The sequence below is a fragment of the Syngnathus scovelli genome, chromosome 6 (assembly GCF_024217435.2).
Source record: "Syngnathus scovelli strain Florida chromosome 6, RoL_Ssco_1.2, whole genome shotgun sequence".
NCBI lineage: Eukaryota > Metazoa > Chordata > Actinopteri > Syngnathiformes > Syngnathidae > Syngnathus > Syngnathus scovelli.
Genome location: NC_090852.1, coordinates 7,712,984 through 7,740,161, shown reverse-complemented (window position 1 = coordinate 7,740,161; position 27,178 = coordinate 7,712,984). Strand labels below are relative to the sequence as shown.

At 42.8% G+C, this 27,178-nt stretch overlaps 1 protein-coding gene across 3 annotated transcripts in view; it reads right to left on the bottom strand.

Annotated features, from left to right (window-relative positions):
• The window catches only part of wwox (WW domain containing oxidoreductase), a 128,237-nt gene that overhangs the window by 55,134 nt on the left and 45,925 nt on the right, over positions 1-27,178 (bottom strand). The window contains exons 8-9 of one of the 3 annotated variants that reach the window (XM_049723822.2): positions 24,858-25,122; positions 5,556-16,402 (exon numbers count right to left, since the gene is read on the bottom strand). In XM_049723822.2, coding sequence (XP_049579779.1) covers positions 16,292-16,402; positions 24,858-25,122 — 376 coding nt within the window. In that variant the 3' untranslated portion in view covers positions 5,556-16,291. The other 2 variants (XM_049723823.2, XM_049723821.2) reach the window with 2 other exon arrangements.

Here is a 27,178-nt window from a genome sequence, read left to right as displayed (position 1 = left end):
TGTTCAACGGCTGTTGTTCGATGCTTTACAAGCGCATGAACCAAAACGGAGATTTATGTGCATTTTCAAATGTCAACATGTATTCAGAATTAACTCGTACACACCAGCTCAACTATAGTACAACATCATGTGGACTTAGTACCAATTCACATATGTTGCAAGAATATCTAAACTCACTGATCGTAAACACTGCAACTCCATATCATCACTGATCCCGCGTTATTGGTGCGCCCATGAGAAAAATTGTAAATTCATCCATTTGTGACCCACTCCACACACACACACATTTGAACGCAACCAATTCGCAGGGTGTGTCGATCCTGTTTCTCGTGGCGAGTTCCCCCATGTAAATTGTCGGCCTCCCCTGGCGTTGGTCTCCCGTCTTCTCCGCTGCCCCTCATCTCTAATGCATGAGCGAGCCGGCCGGAGAGACCGCAGCGGGCGAGAGCGGATGCAGGCGGAGGTTCACCCCGACATAGCGGCGCAACACTTTCATATTCTAATAAGCCGGACGTTAATACGCACATACACAGAAAAGGGGGGAAATTGCATTTCCAAAACTGTCTCTATCAAAGGGCACACAGACGCGCATAAACACCAAGTCCGGCTTTCTTGAAACTAGAAAAAATGGACACACACACACACACACACACACACGCAAACACACACACACACACACACACACACACACACACACACACACACACACACACACACACACACACACACGGAAAGCTCAGAGGGATTACAGTCTGCTGACAACAGCAGTTGATTACGCAAACAGACAGACATGAAACACGGCAAAGTTCTTAAAGGAACTTCTGTTAGAACAACTTCTAACCACCGAGATGTGTGAAAACACACGCTGATTCTATCATCGCCATTTAGGCAATGGGCCCTGGGCCCTGGGAAAGAAGGGGATCTTGTTATTCGGTCTGTGAGTGAGTGAGGAGCATTACAGCAGTTAAAACAAGCAGGGCAACGACGCCTGAGGATCAAGTTTGGACACTTGTGTCCCACAGCGACTACGGCACGCACACTCAATGACAATGTGATTGCCTGGGATGAGCTGACAGCGTTGCTAGCATCCCATCCCTTGTCTTTGGTGACTGTGATGGAGAGGGTGTGGCAGGCAGTAATGCAAGCCTGTATGCATTGATTATATGACAGCCTCCATTCAGGTGTGCTATTAAAGCTCCCCTTCTTTTCTCTTTTCTTCTTCTCTGCCCCCGCCCCATCGTAGGAATAATGTCCAATAATAAGAGGAGCGGCTGACCCGAGAGCAGGTACACGACGAGCTCCCCATTAGATGGCGGGGCGCCCCGCGTTATTCACTTGAGCGGAGGACAAGGAGGAGGAATGCGTAATTGCATTTAAATGACACCAAGGAGGTTTTGACTACCTTCTTGTCTGGCTTGCAAAATGACTCATGTAATGTGATCACCGTTTGTTACAAATGTAGCAGATTTACTAATGTGTGCAAAAAGGGGACACTCTCTAATGCACGGACTTTTATTTTTTTAAGCATGTGAAAGGATAGTGGTTTACCTTGTATGGGAATTAACACACTGATGGTAAACTAGGGGAAACAAATACCAGAAAAAAACAAGAAAAATCCCTAATCTGAAAAAATACTGGGAAAAGCAGGGAAGAAGATATGTGAACTTGCTGGGGGCCACACTGCAAATATGCGGTTGCTAATTGTAATACCACCAATTACCACTAGATCTCTTATTTGTGCTTAACAGAATCAGAATCAGAATCATACTGGGTCTTATACTAGAACGTGAGAATTATTTGCATATTTGGAATGATATACAGGGCAAACATGGCAGCGAAATTAATTAATCAATTAAAAGTTTGAGTGAGTAGATTCTGTGAAAAAAAGTTAGTTCTTGCACCTAATGTCGGCTTTTTGTTCAGCATTTTGGTGCCGTCCTTGAATGGTCATATTTTTTATGCAAGATGTTTGCTTCAAACCCTTTGTTGATGGGTTAGGATAGTGGATCTTTTATTTACACTGTGAAAAATTCATGATAAAAAATGAAATACAAAATAACAGCACGTATTTTGCACGCGTGTGTCCGACGTGAATGGACTGGACGAAGCTATTCTCGTAAGCAAAATCAGGTCATGTGATGGCAACCATAGCAAGCCTCCATCATTGTTTAAGCCTTCCGCTATAGTGTTGCAGCCATCTCGCATCACCATCTTTCTGTCATTCCGGTGAGCTCAGGGACCAGAATAGAGCTCAGAGCAGCGTTGTTTACATCAAGCACAATACCTCCTCAGCGTGGAAGGGGAGGAAGAGAGCAGTGGGGGGGGAGAAAGACACAAGCATCTGTTTTTGTTTGCATTTTATTCCAAAACATAAAATTGAATCAATCTTTTAATACGCCGGCTTGTATAAACACAGCGGAGGAACTCCTTGAATAAATATCGAGAATGGAAATGGATTTCTCCTCGTTGACTATTATCTGCGAGGTTTATTTATGAATACCCAGTTGGAGCCAGAATAGGCAAGACATGAGGGAAAGGGGGGAAAATGGAGAGATAATGTGTTTAGGCTTTTTTTCATTTTCCCCATTTTAAGTGAAAGAATAAATATTTGGATTTACATCACATTTACATTTTTATCAAAATCAAGTCTGGCGTCGCTAAAGCAGCGCGGCGCGTATTTCTGACGCCGGTTACCGGGGCGACTGGAAATAACAAGTGCGGCGCGACACTAACATCTTTAACTTGGAAATCATTAAAGGCGACAGAGGTGCTAGCACGGGGCTGTCTGTGCCATGTGTGATTGATAAACATGAGGTGCAATCCATAAATGGACTTACTACTCCCACTACAACGCGAAAGGTCATCATCATAAGATGTTTATTTATAAGTGAAAGGCCAGTCACATTTACACTATCACAGTTTTTTTTTTTTTTTGGAAGAATTTTCAATTGCACACGCTTTGTCGCTTTTTGTATGGTGGGGTTTCCATATGTAAAATGGCATTTTTGTCATATGGCTGGTTAGAAAGTGTCCCCCGCCACACACACACACACATTCAAAGTAACACTGATAAAAAAATTGTGACCGCCCCCCTCAATCATTTAAGTTGCCCAGCCCTTGTGTACATAAATGAGCAGATGTGAAAAGACAGACCAACTACCTAGACTGTGCATCCATTTTGAGTGTGAAAATGCTGTTAACAACAAAACCTCCACGTCTGTAATCCTCATCTCAGATTTTACGAGACAACCTCCACACAAGCGCACCGAGAACTTGAGAAGATCCGAGACGACGTTCAACAGTCTGCGCACGCGTCACCCAATGTGCGTGTGTGTGTGTGTGTGTGTGTGTGTGTGTGTGTGTGTGTGTGTGTGTGTATGTGTGTGTGTGTCTGTGCGTGTGTGTGTGTGTGTGTGTCTGTGTGTGTGAGAGTGAGACGGGTTTATAGGAGTCATTTATCCTGCTCAGCGGGCTAGTGTAGTGCGGAATGGTGGCCTGAGTGCCAGGCGTAGCTTATTGTTGTGTAGCCTTTATGGGCTACATTAAGTACAGCTGAGTGAGGGTGTGGGTGCTGGCTGCTGGAAAGGGGGACATACAGTACAATACCCTGAGCTCACACATGTCATACACACCGAGATTAACTGCTTCCCCAGGCGGGCCTGTACATGCACTCGGAGGCAAGACCCGAGCAGCCAGCCAGATGTGCCAATGAGGGATTTTAAAGCAGAATATGGAACAACTGGAACTTCAAATAACAACACTGAAACTGCTCAGATGGTTACAACCTGCATGGTCACTTTTTGGATGGGGGGGGGGGGGGGGCAAGCAGTTAACAATGGAGTCTTCCTCAAAACTTGTTCTAAACTGGTTCTCAGACACAGGCTGATGAGGACCATACCCGCATTGAGTAAATAAAATGACCCCCCCCAGTAGTGCGGATGAAAAATTGTGGCCCCTTCCATTATTTAAGTTGCCCATCCCTGCTCATTGTCTCTTTATAATGCTGATTTCCAAATACTTTATTACAGGTGTGTTTGGAACTTATCCGTCTCAACAAAAGGTAATTCACTGTAATTAGACTGTACATGTAGATGGAAATCCCACAAGCAATTGATAGTGGCTTTGATTACAGAGGAGCTCAGTAAAAACAGGAGCACAATGAATTCTAAATAAAAACACATCCATAGACAAATGAGTCCAAAAGTCACGCCGTTTTATTCTCTTCCTCACCCACTTGTAACACTACCAACACACTCACACACAAAGACACACATACTTCCACACCGATATGACTGCTATTTTTTTAATATTATTTTTGAAAGCTTCATAAGCGCTTCAACTGTGTTTCCACAATGTAGAAATAGAGGCTATTATATTGCCTAATGCCTACCTGCCAGCCCTCCACGCTCCCTCCTGTACACAAAGACTTTTACATGATGAGGTGGCTGACATGTTCTACACACACGCCATCCATTACCATATGTACACTGGATGAGACGTAACTTATACTAATGCATGTTTGGTATGCCCTGTGGGGGTGGGAAACTCTCACACTCGCATGCACAATCACATAGGAAGAGACGTACACACACTTATAAACACACTTTGAGAGAAAGAGAGAGCCAGACAAAAACACATACAGAAATACACACACACACACACACACACACACACACAAACATGCACAAAGGCAACGTCCCTAAAAGTCTCCCATCCAAACTAATAGCAGTGCACTGAGATGCCACTTGTGTTAACAGCAGGATGCTTTGAAAGTAAATAAAAACCTTAGAGTGAGCTCTCAGGGTGCGACTAGAGGATAGTGACGGTGGCGGAGGGGTGGGCGGGTGGGGGCGGGCGGGCAATCCCACTCCCAACACAGGGGCAGCGGTTGCGCTCTAATTGCCCCTCCAGGTGCCTGCGAGCGAGGGTAAACACACATGGAGAGATGATTAATAGCGGCGGGTCAGGGCGGAGCACAAACAACCACCCAGGCTCACACCTCACTACGCCGCACGTGCGACTTCACAATCAACACACACGCGTGCACACACAAAGAGACAGAGACACACACACTCATGAATACACAGCCATAAAAAGACAGACAAGCCGCACAAGCTACGTGCACACACTAACATATGCATACAAGACACACTGACACAAAAGGAGACAGACGCAGACAAACACGACAACCACCTGGACAAACACGCAGAAAATCAGACACGCATACAAACACAAAAAGACATCATGTGCTGCCTTAAAAAGATCCATCCACCCATGCATCCATCCTTTGAGGAGATCCGAAGCAGGATGAAGCGGTCAAGGGTGAGGGTGAGAGGTAAAGTTGAAGGGTGGAGTGGAAGGGTGAGGGTCAGCATGTCACGTCAGGACCCCAAAGACCACTTCTTAACAAGCCTTGATCAATCAATACGTTGGTGCGCAAGAGCACCGAGCTCTCCCTCTCCCTGGGTATTCGTTCCAACTACAGGTCTTGGTGGTCTCGTAATAAAACACGAGAAGATGCACATACTCTTGCTTGCCCCCCCCCCCCCCCCCCCCCAAACACACACACACACAACTATGAAAAAGTCTTCTGTGAAAATCTGTTCATATGTTCCAGACAGAGATAGGTGAAAATCAACAAGAGACAAACAAAAATATTTTTGCAAACTTTTACCCTTCGGATACTCTATAAACAAATTGAAATTTAAATCACATTTAAACCTAGTAAACCAGAATTATAGACTTATTAAAATATGCTTTTTAAAGTGCACTGCACATGTTATCACTGTGGAAAAATGTGATATAACATCACTTTAAGATAGAAGCAAGAGCCTGTGATAGAACAGTGGTGCAAACGATATTGTGACAGGGGGCTTCACTGTGAAGTGCTCGGTGGTCTTGTAACAGAGCGCGAGGAGACGCACATTCTCTACCTGCCTACTTTGTCTTCTTGGTTCCCTGACACACACACACACGCACCCACACGCACACAGCAGCGCACATCCCCAGCTGAAAGGAGTCAGGTTGGTCGGCCCTTCATTTTTCATGCAAACGGTAATTTAGTGAGACTGCCTATTGATTGAGCGCCGCTTGTCTCCCAAACAATGCCACTTCAATCAGCGGCCGGTGGGGGTGGGGTTGGGGGGGTACCTAGCGGGGTGGGAGGCTCGCAAGTGGAAGTGGGATGGAGGTGGCGGGCGGCGGGGTAGCGAGGGGGCAAGGAGGAAGGGCTGCCGATAGCTGCAGTGACTGATTTAAGAGATGGATAAAAAGCAGATACGTCCCCTCCCGCCCCTTTACTGATTAATGATAGTGGCCAGAGCAGCCCTGGACTATGCATCATGATTTAACCACCAGACCCTCATCTAAAGATTAGCGCACACACACAAACACACAGCATGCATGCACACTGTATAGGCTGATATTTGTGCACTGTACAACAGGGAGGCAAGACAGGTGTGAAAGGAGAAAAGGGAACCGAGCAAGATTTGGCGGAATTTGTAAGCTCAAAGGTCAGATTTTATTTTATTCTAGACACATATTACATGTACTGTATATTTTTTATATTGGTTTCATACGTTGACTTTAACTGATATATCACATCAACAATTTCATGAAGTACTGTGAATGCTAATCTGTGTCCAACAAAATGCAATGCAAACTCGGGAAAGTCCAAAGCACTCTCTTTAGAACAATTAAAAAGCCTTTATTTAACGCTTTGGTCATCCACCCCAAAGAAACTTTGGAGGAGGGCATCAAGGGAAAAAAAAGCTAAGCCCTGTTTTGATTTTGGATTGAACATGATAGTATAGTATCCAGCTCTCACTGAAAAAAGCTAATTTTCACCCAGCTTATCTTCCATATCAAATGCAGAAGAACGTTTTATTCAATTTACTGAACTATGGCATCCAAGTCTACAAATTTCACACCTACATATTTTGTTAAGAGTTACGACGGGTACACTCCAACATAATTCCATCATCTTTACCAAAGTTTTGACGTGAACAGGATTTCATTTTGGCTCACACTGTTGTTAATTCAACATTATTCCACATGCCCCTGACTAGTCAAACAATAAAAAGGGGGGTCTAATGGTTCGCTCAGGTTGAGTGCATGAGACCAACAAACACGCGCATACACACCCATTGACTCGAAGGTCCATTAGCTGTGCTGGAAGCTGCAGAGGAGCATCGCAGCCCCTCCCTGCGGCTGCTAAAATATTCATCAGACTCCCTGAGAGCATGTCTGCTAATAGTTATACATGGGGCAGGAGAAAGAAGTCAGAGGGAGGGTAGGGGGGGACAGCAAGGCAGAGGAGGAGGAGGAGGAGGAGGAGGAGGAGGAGGAGAAATTGGGAAGATGAGCGATGCTCCCTGTGTGCATGTCAGCTAATAGTCAAACATGAAGCGCTCCAGGAGGCGAGGCGAGGCGAAGCGCGCTAGAAAGAGAGAGCGAGAGAGAGGGAAGTGACGAGAGGAATTGTTTAAATGAGTGGTTCTCAAACTGGGGTCCAGAGACCCTCTGGGGTTTGAGAACCTTTGTGGGTCCGAAGTTGAAACGATCATTTTATTTTTTTAAGCTTGATGAACCAATCTAAAGCTTGAATTCTTGTGAATGCTCAACTGTGTCTGCCTCTCATGGTGTCAAGCAGGATTGTTACCTCAAGATTTGAAATTTGTTTAGACAATATCAAGGGGAAAATAGATTGGATACATTTGAGTAAAAATGTTTTGTCAAAAAAAAAAAGAAAGAAAATCCTGGACTCAAAAAGTGCGAGAACTTAATTGCAGGGGTCAAAAGAGCAAACACAAGTAAGATGCAGCAAGAGATGGAGAGAAGATGAAAAGTGATACATCCTTTTTTATTTCCCGCTCTCAAATCACATTCAGCTTGATTAAAAGCCCCATGTGTAATTGTCATATTTTATACACCCATTCGTGTGTGCGTGTTCCAAGCCACAACCATCAACTAGTGTAACAGTTGTCACTTCAATGGCCGCCAGACATTCGGCATCAATCATAGAAATATCATTAATGTGCTTTTGTATTTACAAAACACAAGCTCAGGTAGGCCCCTCGATCTATCTTTGCATCTTACAGAGAGTGGGCAGAACACACACGCGCGCGCACACACACACACACAGCTATATCCAGAACATAGACATTCTTTTCTCCAGTCATTAAAATGAGAAACGGCCGGTGGTATAGGAGCTGTTGAAATACCATTAAGAAATGGAGACAAATGTAGTGAGATCTCAGCCTGCTACTGCAACCTCGCTACACTAAATCAGACAGTGACGAATATTACCGAGATGAGGATGAGTGCGAACACACACGTACGTGTACAGCCACGTATTCACGGACACTCATCTGCACGCAAACAGTGCAAACAAACAGGGAAGGGGGAAGGGAGGGGTAGGCCCTTCAGTGGATTAATGAGTAATTATCCTAATTAAATGTTTCCTGATCGCGCGTCCTGATATATGACTGATGATTACCTTCATGAGATGATTAAATGATAGTGTAACGGCGCCGTCTAATATCGCGGCAAAGAATTAATGAGAGTTTGTACTGAGAGAGTCAAGTGGAAATGAGGCGCCAATTAAAGATTGAATTAACTTTGATTTAATCAGTTTAGGGCTAATTGTCAGCACCGGTGATGGCATACGTTTCTGGAGTTTATTTACAGGTGTAGACTTACAGTAAATACAGTATGTGTATATTGTTAGGGGGATTTTATTAGTTTCTCCTGTACATTGCCGGATAGATTATGTAAAATGCATTTATTTTTTATTTCAATTTAAATGGTGATCTGGAGTAGATGGGGGAAAACGATGAGGAAATGTTTCTTTTCATGACCAGTTGATTGCATTACTTAGCCAAATGTAAACCAATCAACGAGACTAACCTCGCAAGCGGAGTCGATGTTCATTTAAGTGCATTGATTAACAGTTGTGATTATTGATCACGCCGTGTGGCCCCAGACACAACTGACAAATTTGATGGCTTGGGATCTGGATGCAAAGATGGAGATGCAACGAGGGGGTTTATTAAGCCAAAACACACACACTGACACAGACACACACACACACACACACACAGATTTTTAACATCGTAAACCAACAGGTGACAATCGGGCCTTTGTTGAACTTTATCGGAAGTGGAGAAAAATGTTCAAATTAACTTGCTGTTGGAATTGGTGCCATGAACTTCCACCAGGGCACTGACAAATTTACATCAAGGTTTTTTTCCAACAAGGTGTTGAAAAGGGTTTCACCCTGTGCATGAAAAAGTGTGGACTACACTAGTAGATGAACACAATCATCTTGACCATCACACCACACATCGAATGCTCGGGATAATCTTTCAAAGACGGACGGGACATTGGTGACTTCTGACTGAATGAGGTGCAAATGTTCAAATGTGAATGTTTGACCACACTTCCACTCGTCTAACTCAGAAGATCATCATATGATCTGAACATCCCCGTTAGCCTCTTTGCCGATTTGGCCTTAACCCCCGTCTCGTTCCGCTTCCCGCCCGCACCGCTTTGGCCATGCATGCGACGGCGATAGTAAGCGGTAATATTCAATTATTGTATGCGCGCCGTTCCCATCCCGCCCCAAATTGATTTCTTTCAGAACGGGCGACGTCGCTCGGCGGCGACACGCACGCACGCCATGTTTCCCCCATCGAGCACATCCCACGCAAATTACTCCCCCATCTGCTCTCCCTCCCCGCACCGCACCCCCATCTCCTCCCCTTTTCCCGCCGCGGTTATCGGTGGCCGCCGTTGGCCCGGCTCCCGCGCACCGACGTTTAATCTCTCTTTAATCTCTTTACATTGTAATGGGAAATGGTTTTGTGTTTTACTATTAGATTGGAGCCGCACCACCGCAGGACTTTGGTGTTTAGGAGTGGGAGGTGTTTTCCATTCTTTGTGACTTTTTTTTTTTTCTTTCTTGAATTATCTTGCAGTGAATTCCTATCAGTTTTACGGGATTGTACAAACTAAATCAGGCTATTCGTACTGGGAGTGGACTCTAAGGAGAACAGAGAGGGTTAGTTAAGGATTAAAACGGGAGCCGTTCAAATAAATGGCGTCGACTAAGCCAGTTCAGCAAGCATCAAAAGATTTGCTCGGCATTTCTTGATTTTTCTTTGGCTATTTTTTACCGGGATACACGTTTCCAATAAAAATAGAAGCCTGAATAGGGAATGAACACCATTATTTGCTTTCAAGTTAATCTATCAAGTGATGACTATGAGTAATAAAGTTTTTTGGGGGGCAACATTTTGATGATTTGAAAAATTAAAATCCTCAAAAGGTTTGCTTGCTTGTCTAGTGTGCACACGGCTATGAAAGTTTCTTTGTGTCACTTTACTGCTTCATAAAGACCTTAAAAGTTGTCCCTTGCATTAAAAGCTGCACAGGGAACAAGCGGACCCAATCAATACTTCATATGGTTGGGATTATTGTTTGTTGAGACTCAGCGTAGATTCAGAACCTCTTGCCTCTACAGTCATGTAAAGCAAGCATTGATTTTCCCATAAAAGCAATGCATTTTTTTTTCACGTTGTTCCCCTTATTAAGTTCATGAGGAGAGCGGCATTCACAATTTTTGATGCTTAAAATGCATGTAAACAATTCAATGAACTCCCTCGCTACGAGGGAGTTCATCATTTGCAGATTTTTAAGTGTTTTTTTTTTTTAATGAGTTTTCAAACAAGTCCAAATTTTACTTTATTTTCCTGGTTACAGGCCTTCAATGTGCAAGTACACATGGTGTATTTTTTTTCTAAATCAAAGTCTGTAAGCCATGTACTTTTAAGGACAATGTTCGATGAGTTTGAAATGATAAAGTGTTTTGGAATTATAGTTTGTGGGAAATATAATGTAATGCAGAGTATGATAAAGATCAATTCGTTGTGCGTTATTTTTTTCAAACTATTCACGGCAGGGCTCCTTTTCAATGAATAGCTTGAGTTTAGTGTAAGCGCATGCCCGTAGTCACTTAGAGAGGTTTGCACGGTCCCCACTAGCGCAGGTTCCCTCTCCCCTATTCTAATTAAAGGGACCTCTCTGCCCTGGGCGTGCGTGTGATATTGACACTTAGCTCCGTACAATAAACTTTATTGGCAAGCCCTGCTTGATTACAGCACTAAACTAGAATAACAAGGAATATGGGAGGAGGGGACGTGCATTATGTACTAAACAGACATTAGAGGCCGTGTTCAAATATATGCAGTGTTCGCGGAACAAAGCAGCCAGTCCAAAGTGTGCGAAATACAAATTTTAAAAAAATGACATGAAGTGAAATACAGTAAAGCTGCAAAAGCCGAGCGGGAGGGGGGGGTTAGATATATGGATGGACGGTGGAAGGGAAGAGGGGATAGATTTCCCGTCATTAATGATCTATGGAAAATCCTCTGTCTATTTCCAGATATACTGTTAATGGCGGGCGGTCTGCATTTAAAATCGTTCCTGTCCTGAACTCTGCTATCGGCTGCTGCTTCATTTAATATTCATCCTCTGGAGGTCGGGGGCCAATGTGGCACGCGGGTGTCGGGGGTGAGCGAGGAAAGGCTAACTATTTGTCCATCTGTCTCTCTGTCTACCCATCTATCCATCTCTCTATCTATCTATTTGTCTGAGGGTCACATTAAAAAAAATCTGTGTTTGGGGGCCATTTCAACTCGAAATCAAATAGTTGCAGCTCAAGTTGCAGCTTTCCACGTTACTGTGTTTACTACCCAAAATATAAAGCACAACAATTTAGTAGGATTTCATACACAATTGGTCGTGAAGTGACACATTTGGAAGTTCGCTTTTACTTTTTTTTGTTTTTGCTTAACACAAATTCCTTTTGACCTCGTTAATCTGGTTTCAAGGCAACTAATAACTCCAAAAATGCCTTTTTTTGCTTATTGTTTTTAACAAATGAATTTGTGACATCCTTTGTGGCGCAAGTTACCAGATGCTGGGATTTACGACAGTTTTACAATTAACGACAATTTATCTTCAACGTTTCGTGTGAGAAGAAGATGTAGCAGTAACTTCTTGCGATACCTGCCGGGCGTTTGAGATGCAACACTTGAATGTGGCCATCAAATTGCCATCTGGAGTGCTAAATCAATTAGGCCTATTAGCAGAGGGAGGCGTGCTGTTCAATCACTGTAGTGAGATCGCACTCTATGGACACACCACTTTGGAACCGCAAAAGGGGTTTGCATTAAAAATGCTATTCAGATTTGTAAATTGTGCTTATACACTCTTCCCACAATATTAAGCAGGTACACACAGGCAAACCTAAACAATGATCTGTTGCATTCATTAGATGGTGCAGGTGCTCCTAATAATACGAACAGTGACTGCACTGAATGTGCAATTTTTGTATTTAACAGTTGAGTATGTTTGTGAGACGAAATCGACACAAAACTCCAAAGTCTCTCGTCTGTCTTCCCCTCAACTGTGTTCCCACATAGTCATGTTGAACTACAATGACCCCTACTGGTCGGAAGTAATACTCATTTCATCTTCAGACGACTGTTGAAAGCTCTGACTCATCATCAACATGAACCATAAAACAAAGAACAAGCAGGGATGACAAACAGGCCAAACACTATCTCGTTTCTCTTGTGATGAATGTTCTCCCCAAACTGTTATTTTCCGGGGGGCAGGGACGGGAGTGGGGGGGGGGTCATTTAATTTTTTGTAGCCACTCTATATTGTCCCGCACCCGGTGCATTTTCTTCTTTGTCATGAGGCCTTGGCAGAGGTTGGGCTACTAAGTGAGTTGGTTTATTCACATTGAGGGTATCCTCCACTGTGCCAAAAATATAAATAACTGAGTACGGTAAGTAAAGTTCCGTTGTGCTGCACTTTCCACAGAGTGTTTCACATAGTTCAAATATATATTTAACTTCATAGATATTTAAATCTTGTCATCAAGCGAAAATTGTGTGACCACAGAAGAATTGTGGTAAGACTGCTTGGAAAATGGTCTGGGTTGATAATCAGAAATGTTAAACCTGGTCAATATTTACAATCTAAGTCAGCAGTTTCTCATTACGTGTGGAGTCTTTGACACAAAAAAAAAAAAAAAAAAAAAGATGATAGCTTATGAGGTTTTAAAAAATATCAGCATGTGTGTATCCCTGCTATAGTTGCGATGTCGCCATCTAGAAGCACTCACCTAGAGGAACAAATGTGCTTTGGGGGCTCACCTTGAAGAACCAGTGACCCCCACATTCCTTTATTGCCTCTCCAATTAGAGGAGTGGAGAGCAACGGGAGAGGGAGGCGGGAGTTAGAAGTGAAAAAGAGAGAACGAAAAAGCAGGAGAAAGATGTTCGTATTTCATAAGTGTGATTCCATAAAGAGCACTGACCCACGGGGCGATCAGTAATCTTCCCCATGCCAGACCGAGGAAGGAGAATCAGAAAATTCCACATCGCGGTTTGCTTGCTGAATCTTTGTCTGCCTCAGATTTTGGAGGTTCTGTCTTCGAATCGACTTTTTTCATGTTGTTATGTTAAGAAATTGATGACAGCAGCTCCTACTGTACATAAACAAACTGCGTTTAAAATTTTAATAAACGGCAGTGCATTGGAGACTCAAATCATCTTCCGCCAATGAATCGCATGCCTTTAATCTAGTCCAATACATACTTTTAAAACCCATTAAAAACACAATAAAGAAGTGGAGGAATACTGTATTACATCCCTATACTTCAAAGTATTGATTCAAGCAAAGGAAAGATGCCTTGACAAGTTCACCATCATAAGTTGTGACCAGTTTAACAAAAACAAGCAAAACGGATTCCAGTTTGCTTTTTTTTTTTTCCCCCACCGCCCCTCGATTGATCCCACTCTGTCTTCATGATTATGTCAGCAATACATCCGATCCATCAATGCCGCAGCGGGGCGGATACGATAGGACAGAAATGCAAAGGAAAATAAGAGGACGCGTGTCACCGGGACGGAGCCGCCATTGATCCCGTCGCTGTCTTTTCCGATACGCTATGGACTTTGCATGGACTTATGCCTTCTTAAGCACAACTGGGACCACTCCCTCTTTCCTCCCCCCGCAGGATGCTGGCACAATGCTTCAAAAGAACATTTTGTTTATATGCTCAATAGCACAAACGTCAATAAAATTATCCGATCGTTAATTTCCTATCCGGTGCAAACTTAATGCGGAGCCACGGAGTGGGTCAGCTCATATCCAATAAGGACATCCATTCAGCATCACTCAACTCTCTGCACTGCGCATCCCATCCGTCAATAGAACTCGGCCTACGAGAGCCCTTTCTCACACGCACGCACTCGATACTCCGGAGAGGGACGAGAAAGAAAAAGGTAGTTATTATCTTTGAGTGTCTACAGTTGATATGTCACAGAGTCTACTTGAGCTGCAACTTGATCAACAGTCTGGTTAGATTGAAACCCAACAATTTTCATTGCTCACCGATTCATCGAAGCATACTAACATTTTCTCAGACTCAGCACTTTTGACAAATTGTCATTTATGGGGAAACCTCGTTGTGTTGGGCACACCCAGGACTGACTAGTTGGTATTCACATAACGCATTTAAAGCTCATTTCCTGATAAATTTTGAGATCAATATTCGGCTCAGTGTTTGATCATACAAATCTATAGCTCTGCCTTGCATGTGATGCGGGAAACGACACACAAGAACGCAATCGACTCTCATTCAGCTTCAGAACGCGACTGACCATCATACAGGTGGCTCAGTCCCCTGGTTGTTTGCTAAACATGCGAGAGCCCCTCATCGAGACTCCGTGGTCCGGGGGGTTCAAGGGTCAAGTAGAGTCAAAGCAGGTAGGCGATTGCCTGAGCTGGTCTAAGTGTAATGACTAATCAATGCTGGAATGCATTAGCCTAATCTAATGGGCCAGGTGGGAGAGGACAACGGTAGACGCATGAAACACATGATTGAGCACAACATGCAACAGCGACGCAATCAATAACACATGGAATGCCCCAATCCCAAGAGGGGTCCTCGCTACTACCACATTCATTTTAGGTGGGCGCTCTGCATGTGTGTGTGGGTGTAAATATGTATGCTTAGGTGGTTAGGGAAGGACAGCAAAGGAGCCGGCAAGTTTTGGTCTGATTGATTGGATTATGAAATGAAATGAGCGATATCAAAGGAGTTTTTTGTGGTCTGCACCCTCTCACACTTGAATGAATAACCATTGTTTCTTGCATCCTCCCCAGTGAGGCAAATATGGATGAAAGCGGGGAATAAAATGAAAATAGAAGAAATGGAGATTCAAAAGTGTGCTTGAGAGTTGAGACATTCTTTATCCTTTTAGTTTGTTCTTGTCTTCTGTGACGTACTGTATTTGTGTGGACAGTGCTCTTTGCATTGAAACAAGGATGACATCGTGTCATAATTTCATCAGTGAGTGAGTGAGTGAGTGAGTGAGTGAGTGAGTGAGCGAGCGAGCGAGCGAGAGAGAAATGACAACTAAGGGACAAGAGCCAGTCAGAGTAGAGGACAGACCTGGGTCAATACTTGGGAGCACATACTGCTGACACTGCACCGCTTAACACACACACACACACACACACACACACACACACACACACACACACACGCACACACACACACACAATTGTGCCAGAGTAATGTGCACAAAAGAGAGAGTGTCATCAAACAGTCAGTCAGTCAAAGACATTAAAGAGAAGTGTGGATGTGTATACTAGATACTATGAGGTGTCTGAAAAACTCCATATTGGCACAATGACTATCATTACATTCTAAGGGACTCAATTTAAAATTTCAAGCCCTTTGGTCAAAGGCCCAATTTTGAACTATTTGTTCAGAACTGGGGGGGGGCGAAATAACTCAAACAAGAGGGCTTCTGTGAATGATGAAGCATACTCCGGAAGTCAGTGTATTTGTAAATGCTGAAATGCAAATTTGCGGTTGTCCACTATATTCCTTAGTCACGATTACCGCTCTCACTGTGAAGATATGAGAAACAATCGGATAACATCACTTAAAAATGAAGACTCGCCCACTCAAAATATTGCATGGGTGTTACGGTGCTACTTACTTTTTGTTTGTATTTTGTGCTTGAACTGGGTGTCGGAGTGTGTATAATCAACGAGTGGTGTGCTATGGAAGGGGCCCCCTTTCCATCTTTGAAATGAATTAGCGCACGATGCCTTATTGAGTGAGGCGCAGTGTTTAAGTGAAACTGATGAGGGATGTGTGAGCGGCGTGGACCGGCCTATAAGTATGTGGCGGGGGTCACAGGTTAATCCCTATCGATCGGCTCTCGCGTGTGCATACAGCCACACAGGAAGACAATGAAGGAGAGGCCCGCCGCCGAGGCACAGAAATCATCGGCGCTCTCGGTTGCCGTGTGCTAAGAAGGGTAAGGACAAGAAAATAAAGTATCATTTAATGTCTAAATAAGCAGTTAAACACCCTCATCTTGGACAGATTGCACATTGTGACCTTTTGGGCATTAATGATCTTCACTTCCACGCCTCAAGATGATGAGGAGGACCATCCCTCATTTAAAGGGGATATATTAGGAGAAATTGACTTTTTAATGTCTTTTATATATACAAATTGTTGGGTCTCTGGACAGCCTTTCAAGTGACAAATAAAACAACCAGATATTTTGTTCTGGCTATTTATGTAAAAAATTAAAAATAAAAAAGTGTTTGTGAGCGAGCTGTTCTGCACTCATCATCTAAATTCACCCTACTTTCATATAACAGTTTGGCTAATCTCCACACATCTATCTATCTATCTATCTATCTATCTATCTATCTATCTATCTATCTATCTATCTATCTATCTATCTATCTATCTATCTATCTATCTATCTATCTATCTATCTATCTATCTATCTATCTATCTATCTATCTATCTATCTATCTATCTATCTATCTATCTATCTATCTATCTATCATTTCATTGTCCTGCGAGGTCATTGCGGTCTGCTGACTTCCATTGGCTTAATGTCCCTCATACGATCTTAAAAATTAAAAGTGATAAAACTATGCAGTCCATTGCCCCCAAATTGTGGAATGGGCTTCTTCTTCAGTGGACCCTTGGTGTTAGGATGAGGAGTTAGGTTTTAGGGTTAGGTGTAAGGGATAGGTTTTAATGCCGGTATTAGGGGTTCGAGTTCAGGATTTAAGGTTTGGAGGAGGAATTAAGGGTTGGGTTTGGAGATTTAGATTGCAATTGGGTTTGGAGTGGGTGATTTTGAATTTCAGTTATTTTGATTTGTTCTTTTTTTGGGGGGGGGTCTTCTGTTTCATATACTGTGAAATGCTATGATTTATATTCTGTGCAGTGATGCCTTGAAATGTGATTTTTATTTGAAAAATGATTTAAAATAATCGTGCTTTCATTATTCTGGCATTTGACGAATAGAAATCATTTTGGTAACCCTAATTGACCTAAAAACAGGAAAGGTCTGATTTTATGTCAAAGTGAGGAAAGACCCTAATGTGTTTTACCTGTATATGCCAGTAAATTTTGTTATTGTCTGTCTGCATGTGCTGCTGCACCATTTGAGTCAGAACATCCATTTTTTTAACATTATAACACTCAATATAGATGCTATTATTAGTTCTATGGCAGTTCCCATGACATGTTATCTGATTCTTCTAAATATACAGCACAATATGTAAAAGTAGGTTCACTTGAGAATTTGTTTTTTGAATTTCACCCCCAATGGTAACACGCTAGCAGGCCAACCACAGCGTGTTTGATGAGGCGCCCAAATAATGCTCTCATCCGACTCAATTTCTAAACGAGCCCTTCGCTGTCGCATCCCAGCGGAGAAGAGATGAAATATTACACTAATATGAACAACTATTAATAATGAGCCTCACCTCTTACCCAATCACTCCTTCTGCCTCCATCTCTATCTCTCTTCCTCCCCCTCCTCCTCCCCCTCTCCGGCTGCCTCTAATCCTATCATGCGGGCAATAAGTGTATGCACCATGAGCACATTTAATTTCTGCGGTTGGTTTTCAGCGAGCCTAGAGGTGAGCCTTAATAAGGATCAATGGCACTTTATCTGGGACAGCACCCACTTCACAGCATGCAAATTACACAAGCAAGCCTTAAAAAAGAAAAAAAAAAGAAATGGATTTAATTAAAAAATGTAGAACCACGGGCTCTGGAAATTCAATTAAAGGATTTATGCAAAGGTTGGCTAGCTTTTTGTGTTGCAGTTCCTGCTTATATAATGAGCTTTTCATATTAAAAATCAATAGGTAATCTGGGCTAGGGGATCGGCTGCTTATGTACATTTTTTTTAAATCAATTTGAAAAATAGTCCATCAGCTCGGTGTCACAACAAAGCAGGGGGGAGGGGCTGTGAATCGGTGAGAGTGGATACGTGAAGCGGAGGTGAGAGGGTTACATCCTTTCTGAGAGGTCACGAGGGGGGGAAAAGAAGGCATGAAGGCACTCCAAAGGGACGAAGTGGGTTGAGAAGGACGCAGACGGAAAAGAAGGAAGGCCAGCTCAGTTTGTGTCTCTCTTTGGCCTCCTGTGATCTCTTCTATTAGAGATGAAGTCCCTTGGCAAACAGGAGCAGAGCAGTTCTGACCTGTGGCTCCTGGGTAATTCAGCCCAGCACTGACGGCGCCTCGGCCCAGACTGAAACAAACTCACCCCAGCAGCTTTTAATGGCCTCCCTGATGTGTCTGCTGGAGCTGATGGACGGTGTGGCGGTGACTTTAATAAAATTTTTAAAAAAACACACCAACTGTATCTTCATAGGAGATAAAAGTTTAAAAGAGGAGAAGGGGATTAAATATATGCATTTTGTCATATTTATTAAAACAGTAATTATGACGCGACAGTGATATGATCTATGAAAAATAAAAAAAAATCAGCCGTCTCTGGCTCCATCTTGTGCCTCTAAACCTCCAGGCCTGAGAAAAGCAAGCAATGAAGGAAAGAAGGTGTGACGACTGCACATACTAAACAAGCAACACAAGTCCTGCAGAAGTCAGAGGGTGCTTTGAAAAAAATACTCTCCGTACCATACACCTGTGCAACCACGGCTCCCAAAATGACATTACCATTCAGCCGAGATTTTGGTCACGTCTTCTTCACACTCATGTTGTGTAAGCGCACCCATGCGGGAGGATGGAGGAGGGAAGGAGGGGGGTTAACCATTGACCGCATACAGTAGCAGACTGTCAGCATTTGATTGGTTCTTTATTGATCCAGACACGCTTTCCATCACATCAACTCATCCACAATAAACCATTTACACAGTTTCCTTGAGCAATGGACCACATAACCAGGCCTCGGGCCATCTCTGCTCACCCAATGCGACTCTACAGTATGTGAGCGTGTTTGCGTGTGTATGTGTGTGTGCGCGCGTGTGCGCGTGCGTGTGTGTGTTTTCTTTAATGAAATGGTATCTTCGTGGACAATAATCCCTGTAACAGGATTGGGCAGGAACACACATGTCAATAAAGCCAAATGGGATTGTGTGCTTTTATCCATCCTTGCACAATCTTTCCCTTCACGTGTGTCCCTCTTCAGTAAAGTACAGTAAACCCATACCAAAAAATAAATAAATAAATAAATAAATAAATAAATAAATAAATAAATAAATGGCAACACCTTAAAAAAGAAAAAAATTACAATTGACTATGAGTGGAGTTTGGCAAATAGTGAAGTTAACTGACAAACTAACCAAAGCGAATGTCACGTTGATTTAATTCAAACAACCAGAGTTTTCACTATCTTAATGCTAACACATTAAACTCATCTTGGAGAGTATATTATTTTGAATAAATGCACAAAAACAGTGCATGTGTACATTGCCTTAGCAACCCTAAAAATATCATAGGTGAGAATTTACCAATACTACTTTCCTGACAGCCAAGGGTTTAGTGGCCTCTTACTAAGGATCCACTGTCGCGGCACAGTGGGGGATGTCTGCCAGTAATATAATTTTCTCTGAAACTGGTCTTAAAAAAACACCAAGCAATAATCACAGTGTCATATGAACCATTTGACATCATACCTAATGTTCTTTCTCCTTTTTGTAGGGATGGAGCTGACTCCCTCCTGTGTAGCTCCTAATCATCCTAAAGGACTCTATTACAAGGGTCTGGCAGTTCATCTAAGCCCACCAAGGAGGGGTTGGCTCCTCCGCTCTTTCCACGCAGTTGAGCGACGCACAAAGCACACATACGGGTCGTCCCCGTGTGCGTCCGTTTCCCGCAAAAGAGCACAGTGAAGCAGGTAAAGAAATACTCGTGTCATGAACCCTGGGCTCGTCTGGTGTAAAGGCCCCTGGGAAGCTGCTAAGAAGTGAGCCAAAAAGGCTGAGCAGAGGAGTCTTACTACAGTGAACCCACCTAACTGTATAGCACAAATTAAACTCAGCATATCAGTGGAAAACCGTATTCGGTGTATATTCTGTTTGCATGCATTGCTGTTTGATTTTAATGCATACGTTAAATTGTGTCTTTAGTAACTTTAAATGTGGTTTAATTGCATAGGCGGGGTTTAAACTATTCAACAAAACTGTTTTAACATGGTCTCTTTATATCAGAGATTTTAGCTATTGTGGTGTGAGCCTGAAACATTCACTGTCCTCACTGACTGAACAACCATTTCTCTACTGCAGCTACGGATTGGTTGGTGCCTGGTCAAAAGTTCAGCCTGTGCATATGTAAAAAGGTGGCCTGGTGCCCGAGGCAGAATCCAGGGTAAAATAATCACGCAAAGAAGCGTGGGACCAGGCAAGAGCGCTGATCAACCGGCGTTACCGGGGTGTCCGATAGGAGCGGCACCTGCAGCGCCGACTCCCTTTTGGCCATTACGGCGACGGATGCGATTTCTAGTCACTGTGGGCCTATAGTTAGGGTATAGATTTGATGAGTATAGGCCAGGGCCCAGCTGCTAGGAGCCTGAGGGTACGCCGATCTTCGGGGGGCAATCAGTCAGTCGACAAAATGTCACAGAGTCAGGGTTACAGCATGGCAACTTCACAAAAGGTTACAGCCAAGACCAAGATTCATTATGGGATGTTGAAATGTGCACCCAATGTCATTTTGTCTCCAAACTACATTGCATGTCGAAATCTGACCTACAGGTCAATATTATGAAAATTATTAAAGACATTAAATCAGCATTTGTTAAAATAGTATTGTCTTATTTTCATAGTTCAGACTTTATTTTAACCCCGCATCCCCCACAAAAAAGATCACCAGAATGGGTCAGCTCTCGCAAAACTTTGACTATCACACATCAAATGAATCAGTCAAAATCTGTCAATCAAAGTCGGAGTATTAATCACAGCGTCTAAATCAAGAGAGCCGCGATAACGTGCCAGCCTTCATCTCTCAACACACAAGCAAGCACATGCAAACCACTGCAGGCCCAGATCATTTAATGCTGATAATGTGTGCAAAGGACACAGGGAAAACTCCCACTCTAAACACGCTGAATTAAAGAAACAGGGGCTTTACAGACCATCTCTGATAAGCAGATCAAGGCATGGGGAGGGGAACATGATGTTAGCGCCAGATAGTTTGGCTGATTAAAATGTCACGGCACTTTATAGATACTTTTCTCAACTCAGCAAAATGGAATCAGCGATGGCACATCAGTGGCAGAGTGGGTTGTGCTCTCTGCGAATAGACAACTTTCTTTTGCTTTAAGTGGAAGTCACAGTACAAAGAAAGTGACGGCTTACCGACATACGTATTTTGTGCGCAAAAAATTTCACCTGGAAGTATTTTGCATTGTCTTACTATTGCGAATCTGTGCTAGGTTACTTGTGTGTAAGTTCATACCAACAAAAGCTGTTGAAAAATGTTTTTTTTTTTTTTTTACTGTTTTATCTCTGTACACACTCCATACACAATAAATCTAACCCATTAAAAAAACAATGTCTTCAAGGTTTGTGAAAATATATATCCAGTCTTCACCATATCTGCGGCACATAACATGAAGCGATACAACGGGGGTTCCTTGTACATCACTTCACCTGCGTTGCCATAAATCAAAACTAGGTTTTAAATGAGAGGCAGGTTATTTGTGCAAGAACACACATGGGGGGCCTCCATGATTGTTTTTTGGATTCCACATTCTGCTTATGTTTGCATCCCCGAACAATCTCGGCGGATCCCGTAAGTGTACGCGTGCAATTAAAGCGATAGCATCTTCATAGCCCCGTAACCAATAACGGAAATAATATCACTGTTTTATTAAGCCCTTAATGTGGGGGCGGGGTGGATGGGGGCAAACTGTGTGAGGAGCGGAGGGTTTTTAAAGAGGATACACTTCCAGGGGTCTTATCAAGGCCAGATTTAAATAAAAGCAAACGCTCAGCTTAAGGGTGTGCCAGAGTGCAAGTGAGAGTCCGTGCATGTGTGTGTGGCCTTTATCAGACACGAGTTTGAACTAATCGCTGTGTCAGCACACCCCGAGTTTTAATTACTAGCCCTACCTTTGCCCTTTAATATTTACTAACATCTACACAACGTTTAATTAAGCATGTGCGGGAAAGTAGGGATCCACTCTGATAATTGCTTTTTAAGACACACCCACTTAGACATGCCAGGAACACAAAACTTGACGTCCACTTAGGTTCAATAAACTGTCATCAACCAATTAACACATGCATCTTCAAATTTGTCAAGTAGTATGAGTTGTGCTTCCAAAGACGGTGCCAACAAAAAGTGTTGATAACGAAACTAGCATCAATGTCGCCTGTACTGCTACACCTCTAAACAACTTCTGGTTGAACACAAACAGGAGCAACAAATGCAGACAGACCATACAACAACACAGTCACACATTCTTTATCCTCTGCAAAAAACGACACATATAACTGCATGCATTGTACTGCCCCCTGGTGGCCCAGGGGCATAAATAAGGAAGCTCACTGAATTAAAGCGCTTGCTTGAGAAGCACTTTTCACATGAGACCTAAGTGTTTATCAGAAAGAGAGTTTTTTCTAAAAATATACATCTTATTGTTGACATTAACACTACGCTTAAATAAAATTCAATACAATTTCAAAAGCAAACGTATTATAATTATACTATTATATATATTATAGTTCAAAACAACTGAACTGTAGTTAGAAATGAATAATTACACCCAATACACTGGGCTGCACATTTTACAGTAAATTACAAATTCTATCCACAAAAAAATTGTAAAAAAAACAAAACAAAAAAAACAACCTAAAAGGCTGATTTGTCTTCGAGACTTTGTAAGCTGTGTTTATATGCAAACCAGATGGCTCGCCGTCACGGCCTTGGCACCCCGTCATTACCCTGCGAGCCCCACAAGACACAACAGTGAGCCCCTCCCTACACTCTGGAAGGAAAATCCATGGAGGAAACACTCACTCCATTGTTGTGTGACCCTTATCCACTTCAACTTCATCACAAGTCACCATTCTGACCCCCAAAACAAAGTTCCCGGGGTCAGAGGGGCATGCCAACTCCAACACCGCCGTCATAAGAAAGCCGCGATTCTCAAGTGGGGCCTGGCTTTAATTGAACAAATAAACCAAACATCCCATCAGTTCAACATGTGGCCTCCCTCTTGACATTCCCCTCTAAATGATAGCTTGTGTGAACATAATGTCTTGACTGTACTCGCACTTTTGGACAGGCCTCTCCAAAGCACGGCTGTAAGATAAGGCATCAAAAAATATGTGGTAAGAATTTCTCCTGGTGGGATCGGGCTACGTCACAGAGTTCATTGTGTCAGTGCTCCGGGGTACATGGAGAAAGCACACATTTACAGTAATCCAATAGTCACCGTACACAGGATCCAAAAGGCCCCGGTGAGGGGAAGGGGAACAGTCACTCAGAGTTAAACAAACAACAACGGGCAAAGGAGGAAAACATGCCAGAGAATATCTCTATGAGAAAAGCAGACCTTCTTCCTGAACGCTCACAATGAGCACATGGTGCCCCCTCTCCATCCTCTTCCTCTACCGCATCCCACAAACACAACGAGACAAATAAAATGCTGACCAGGGGATACATCAGCCAGTGAAAAACAAATAGCGCATGTGAGGTGACTTTGTACGATGAACTCAAGCACAGCCATCATAGCGCGAGCGACCCGTTCGGGTGACTAGCAACATGTGCTTAATTTCCACCAAGTGCTGTTTCATTTGGTTCAGTGTGGTACAAAAAATGTCAGTGCTTCCATTACAAAAAGTCGCAACAGTTGCCAAAATGTTTAACATGTTCATATCTGTAAGTGCTGATGTTTTTCCTTGAACTTATTTTTCAAATTTTGAACATTTAAAATAAAAAATGTGGTAGCTTGTAACATTCTTTTAGCAATAGTTAAAAGAACAAAAAGTTTACATGTATTTTTTGTAAAAATATTGATTTCTTACATTTTTTTTTTTCTAGCTTATTGTCGTTATTTTTAATGAATAATTGCTCATCGTTTATTTTATCTTGAAAGCAGAAAATAAACAAAACAATGTTTATCTAATAAATACAATTTATGGAATCTTATATCCACTTTTTAACCTTTTAAATTATAAAAAATAAAATTATTTAAAAATAACATTTAAAATATACAAATATTCAGATTTGTTTATTTTTATATTATTATTTTAAAATACCAATATCTTCTGAAACTTTTACTCTCTCATAACATTCCGGGTCATGTTTAATTTATTATTAGACTAATGGGCAGGCAAAAAAAAAAGGCAGCAGGCTAGAAATGGCACCTGGGCCAGATTTTGGGCACCCCTTTTAAAACGTGCCCGGGCAAATCAAACCAAAGTGAACTTGGAGTAACTTGACAATCGAGTGATTTTCATTTTAGGTTCCTACCAGCGACTTGGTGAATGGTCTGGCCAGGGTGAAGAGGAAGGTCATGAGCCACCAGCTCTTGTGAATGGCCGTGTACATCATGTTGCCAGGGTGCAAGGCGTTGGACGACACCCCATGTGGAGAAAGGCGGCGGTGCAGCTCATTGCTGAACAGGATGTTGCACAGCTTGGCGCGGTTGTAGGCCAACATGGACCAGTACTCCTTCCGCGGGGGCGACAACCGCGCCAGATCCACCTTACCGCATGAGTCTAACAAGTCTGTGAACCTGAAAGATAAATCAAAGAGATGTCAACCGGGTTGTTTACTGGAATGAGCGCAAACTTCCCAGGCAGATGTGAGGTGCGGGCTGCTACACAAATCAAAAAGACGTGACATGATGTTCTTTAATTGCTTGCGACGGAGCTGTTAAAATCCAGATGTTTTGACACGCTTGCCTGAACATCATCCGATTCGCCGCATCGCGGCCGTCACGTCACCATGCACACACTTTGTATTGTGTGCGTAGGTTCGAGCACATCCTACATATTAATCCCCGTCATTAGAAAACAACCAATCAAAATGTCACCTGGTTTCCCAGCGATTTTTACAAGTAGGCTGCTGGCTCGTTGTTTACCGTCGCCTTCTGCGACATCCTTGCTTGGCTGAATTACAACATCTGCGGGCTTTTTCATTTCATGTGCTGCGACTTCATAACTATTTGCTACGGCTTGATAAATCAGTTGCCCAAACGGGAACATTTGAACTCCGTTCAAATTGCTTCACATCAGTTGCTTAAGTTGTGCCTGGTTACATTTTAGTCAGATGATCCACAAGACCATATTCAGATGGACTTCACAGTATATAGAAAGTCTACATACCTTTGTTCAGATTGCAAACTACAAACTAGCATTGATGTTGCTGGGGAACACACAGATTGCAAACTACAAACTAGCATTGATGTTTCTGGGGAACACAAGCGAGCAAATTTCGCTCGCATATATTCTTTATCCTCTGCAAAAACTGACTGACATTAGTTTAGCTTTCTTTCTATGCATGTGTCATCAAATACTGTACTGTCTGTCTAAATTACATTGCTCCCTGATGGCTTTTGATTTAAAAAAGGGAAAAAATAATTAAGATAAGTGTTTTGAGGGCTACCATAGCTACAACAGTCCTAAAATATGTTTGACGCCCATTTTTACTGCAGATTTTGGTGGAATTCCCAATTGTTTGAGCCCAGGGAGATTCTGCTGTATTCTGATCATGAAAGTATGGCAGCAGGGCTGCAGCTCACATCTATCGAAGGTTATTTCATGAAGGATATCATCTCCCCTTGCATGAAGCAGATGTAATGCAGCTGGAGGACAAAGTCAACCCGTACTGGGGCCAATTCCACAGTAAGCCCCCCGTGTTACAAACTGATAAAGTGTCTAGTCATTACACCCGAGTTCATCTCTTCCCAACCCCGGTGCCTTGCAGGTCAGTTCTTTGGCTGTGGACAAGGGGCTTAGGGAATACAATATGCTGCGGGGTCAGGGGTCACACACACTGCATGTGAGGGCAGGCTAAGTGAATAAACGGCAAATCGGCGGAAAGTGGAAAACTACGCAAACAAACAAAAATAAGGGCGGAAGACATCAGTGAATGTAATATGGGGCTGGAATGAGGTGGACAGAATGGAAGATGTCATGGGAGATATTGTCTATTTTGACTCCCTTTTCCCCCTGCTGCCCGGGTCGCCTACCCAGTGTGAAAGTGCCGAAGGAGTCTTTGAAGAGGCTTGGTTGGAGAGCACAGTGGGATAGGGAAAAGATGGATGCGCTTTACCATCCTTACCCCTGAAACACAATATTACTGTAGATACACCTGCACAGTCAAATGGTATGCAATGCAAAATTGTCATCACATCAAAAGCCAATGCTTTGTACTAGGGATATTCAATACCACTTTTTTCAGACCGACACAAGTACGAGTATTTGACACCGATACCGATACTGATACGATGTAACCGATACCACTAGTACATTTGCATAAATGTTTTATTTAATCAATAACATTTTTCAAAAAGTTTAGGATAAATAAACTTTTAAGCACTGAATTGTATTTTTCTCAGTTGGCAAAAGCAAGTAAACGTGTAAACATGAAATACCGTAATGAAGAAAGATGGACATGCCAAAGGACACAATGTCTAAATAGAGCTCTGTTATATTTATTGTCCAAAAGTGTTGAAAGCAATGGCAAAAGCGTAAACCCCTACTAACTGCAGTCCTGCAGCTGTGCTGGCCACTTTTGGCCACAAACTGATACATCAGGCTTAATGCGTATTGTCAAACATGACAGCC